The sequence below is a fragment of the Monoraphidium neglectum genome, assembly GCF_000611645.1.
Source record: "Monoraphidium neglectum strain SAG 48.87 unplaced genomic scaffold scaffold00896, whole genome shotgun sequence".
NCBI lineage: Eukaryota > Viridiplantae > Chlorophyta > Chlorophyceae > Sphaeropleales > Selenastraceae > Monoraphidium > Monoraphidium neglectum.
The window spans coordinates 1-3,219 of NW_014012732.1; the positions used below are offsets into that span (position 1 = coordinate 1).

The 3,219-nt window shown below is 64.2% G+C and overlaps 1 protein-coding gene across 1 annotated transcript; it reads right to left on the reverse strand.

The window, feature by feature from the left end:
- Nucleotides 1-162: 162 nt before the first annotated feature.
- On the reverse strand, nt 163-3,055 carry MNEG_5831 (AMP deaminase; the record flags this gene model as incomplete). The annotated part of the gene is made up of 8 exons (XM_014045692.1): nt 163-243; nt 426-533; nt 947-1,100; nt 1,398-1,468; nt 1,802-1,871; nt 2,132-2,242; nt 2,559-2,684; nt 3,006-3,055. 8 exons carry the CDS (start codon nt 3,053-3,055, stop codon nt 163-165), a joined length of 771 nt encoding a protein of 256 aa, XP_013901146.1.
- Nucleotides 3,056-3,219: the final 164 nt, after the last annotated feature.

Genomic DNA, 3,219 nt, shown 5'->3' on the forward strand with positions numbered 1-3,219 from the left:
TGCGTAGTAGCTGTACGCCGCATTGTGCTTGCTCGTCCACTCGGGGGGCGCGGGGGAGTGCTTGGTGGGGCGCCGCTCTGGGCGTGACTCGTCGTCCACCATGTCGAAGCCGACCACCTGGGGGTGCGTGCGCGCGTGCGTGCGTGCGTGCGTGCTTCATGTTCAGTTCAGGTTTGTTTTGTGGTTGTGTGCGGTTTCGGTGGGAATCGAAGGTGTCAAAAGAAACAGCGGCGTGCCAGTGGCCTGACGGACCGCATTGGGAGTGTTCAGGGTGTGTTGTCGGGGCCTCTCCCAAGGGCCAGGTCGTGGCGGGCGGCCGCGCACGTGTTACGCTTGCTTTCGTCGCGCGTGCCAGGCGGCGGGCAGGAGGTGGCGGGACAGCAGGGTGCAGTTGACACTCTTTTGGCGGCAGCCCCTGTGCTGACCTGGCTGAGGAAGGCGTGCAGCTGGGGGTGCGAGGCCGGGTCCACCGTGGCCTCGAACAGCGGCACAAAGATGTTCTCCAGCATCTGCTCAAAGTTGTCGATGATGCCCTGCGGCGGTCGGTTGAAACAAGGCCCGGGGTGGGGGCGGTGCTGGGATCAGGACTGTGCGGTCGGCTTTCAAATTGTTTGTCACCAAGGTGCGCCACTGCCCGCACGTGCAGCCACTGGGTTCGCAGGCGTTGCCCTCCGCTTGCACTCCCGGGCCTCACAGCCAAATCAGCCCCCACAGCCTGTCCACGCCCGGGGTCGCCCCGAACCAGCACCCCAACAGCCTGGTCAATCGGCGCGAGCTCGCTGGTTGTCCAGCCGCGTGGCGGGCCCTGGCGACTTGTGCGTGCACAATACCCAGCATGCACACGGGTGCATGTACTCGCGCCCGCCCACGCTCTCGACCGTACGCTTGCATCACGCCGCCTCGCAACCTCCACCAACGCCCAAAAACCAAACACAAACCAACCCACCTGGTCTCTGTAGACGTTGTAGAGCCGCGGAATCTGGATCAGCCACACCACGTTGTCGCTCCACAGGTTGTTGCCCACCACCCATGCCGCCAGGATGTCCCATTCCACGGGCTTGCGGCCGTACACGCTGATGCGCATCTCCGCGTGCTGGTACCTGGCGGCGTGGGGCACGCGCGTGTGGAGGGAGGGATGGTGTGTGTGTGTGTGTGTGTGTGTGTGCGTTTGTGTGTGTGTGAAGAGGGAAGGGAGGGTTGAGATGGCTAGAGGGGAAACCGTGAGAGGGTGTGAGTGGTGCCAAGAAGTGCTGACGGCCTACCATGAGTGCATGAGACACATTCACGCACACACAAACACACACAGTCCATCCCTCTGAAAAGAGGGTGCCCATCGCCCCTGCAGCTCACGTGGCCCCGGCCACGCAGCGCCCACCCCTCCCCTCACGCCCCCTCACTTTGAGGCCTCGTAGTCAGTGAAGACCTCCTGGGTCAGCTCAGCCAGGAAGCGGCCGTGGATCAGGTTGTCCTTTGTAGGGGGGGGCGGTGACGGGAGGGCCAGGCACAAAATGTGGATGATGTTGTCAGTGGTATGGGTGTGCAAGGTTTGCTTCAGGAGAGGGGGGTTGGCAGTCAGGGCGGGGGATGGCAAGAGTTGCTGGTGGGGGGGTGCAGGAGCGAGGGAAGCGAAGCCAAAATGCGACTGCACCCAAGACTCGATGAGGGGTTGCACTGGCTCGAAGCGCACAGAGCAGCGCGGGACAGAGAGCAGGGGTCGCCTTGGGCGAGGAGCGGGGTTTGACTTGTGCCTCCCGTGATCCCCAGCCGCCCCTGAGCTTCCGCGGCTGCACCCCCGTCAGACCTGCTTGATGAAGATCTCCCTCAGCCTGCTCTGGCCGCAGGGGTTGTACTTCAGGTTGAACTTGTCAAACCTACAATCGTGAGTTTGAGGATGGGTGGGGAGGAAGATGGGGGGGGGGGGCAGCAGCATCTCGGTGAATGGTGCAGTGCGTGGGCAGCCAGCCATGCGGCGCCCAGGTCCCAGGTGTGGCGCCTGGACCGCAGGAGGCGCGCGCATCCGGCCGACGCAGCCCCAGGTCGCACGCGCGCAGCCAACGCCGAGCCCATCGCGGGTGCGACCCGCAGGCCCGGCGTGGCCGCCACCCCAGCGGAGAGGGGGGCGCGCGGGCACCTGTGGAATGTGTTCTTGTCTACGTGCATGTCCAGTGTGTCCACGTTGAGGTCGTAGCCCGTAAGGTTGAGGCTCTCAAACACCTCCCGCAGCGTCAGGTACTTGCCGTCCCTTGGGGGGAGGTGGGGTCGGGGGTTTGGTCGGGCGTGGGGGCGAGGGTGGGGTTTGGGCGCTAGGGTAGGCTTGAAGCAGGGCTGGCTTTGCATTAGCACAGATACTAATGCGCTGGGAAGCCAGGCATGCGTTCAAGGGCGCTCACGTGCGCTGTTCTTGCGCCGGCCCCGTGACATCCCCTGGGCCCCAATAACCCTCTGCGCAGGTACTGTTCGCACCCCACCCTTACCTGCAGCCCAACCCCCAGCCTGACCCCAACCCTCGACCTCCAACGCCATCCCGCCCAGATCATCAGAAGATCACCCCGGATCACCTGAATATGACCACCTCATCCGGCTCCTTCCTGAGCTTGCTCTTGATGAACCGCAGCAGGTGCTTCTGGTGCATGCAGGCGCTGTGGTGGATGTGGGTGTCCACCTTGCGCACGTTGTAGAAGTCCCTGGCCGGGGGTTGAGGGTGGGGTGGGTGCAAACAACAAATGAGAGTGGTGATGATGCGACTGATGGGGTTGAGGCCTGGGAAATGCCCTCAGAGCCGGGAGGTGGGTGTGAGCTTGCCCTGTGCCCCTGGAGCTTGGCTGCAAACAGAACAACATAGGATGCAACGCGCATTCACAGGTCCAAACGGTATGAAGAGCTGGGCATAGGCGACGGACGGGCGGACAGATCGCAAGCCCCGTGGCCCGCAGGGTGAGCGGGGGCCAGCCGCTGGTGCTGGGCCCGCTGGGCTGCTGCCGGTGCGGGCTCGCTGGGGGCCGCACCTGTGTGGCGCGACCTTCTGGGCCAGGAACTCCTTGTCCGCGTTGAGCATCACTGGGGGGTTTGGTTGTTACAGGGGATTGGCTTAGCACCGCTGGGGGGTTGGGGGTGTCTTCGTGGGGACAGGGGTGTCAGGGGCGTGTGTGGCGGATGTTGAGCCTCAGAGAGTTTCGCGTGGTGGGGCGCATCAGCGGTGTGAGTGGGGCCAGCCGGCAC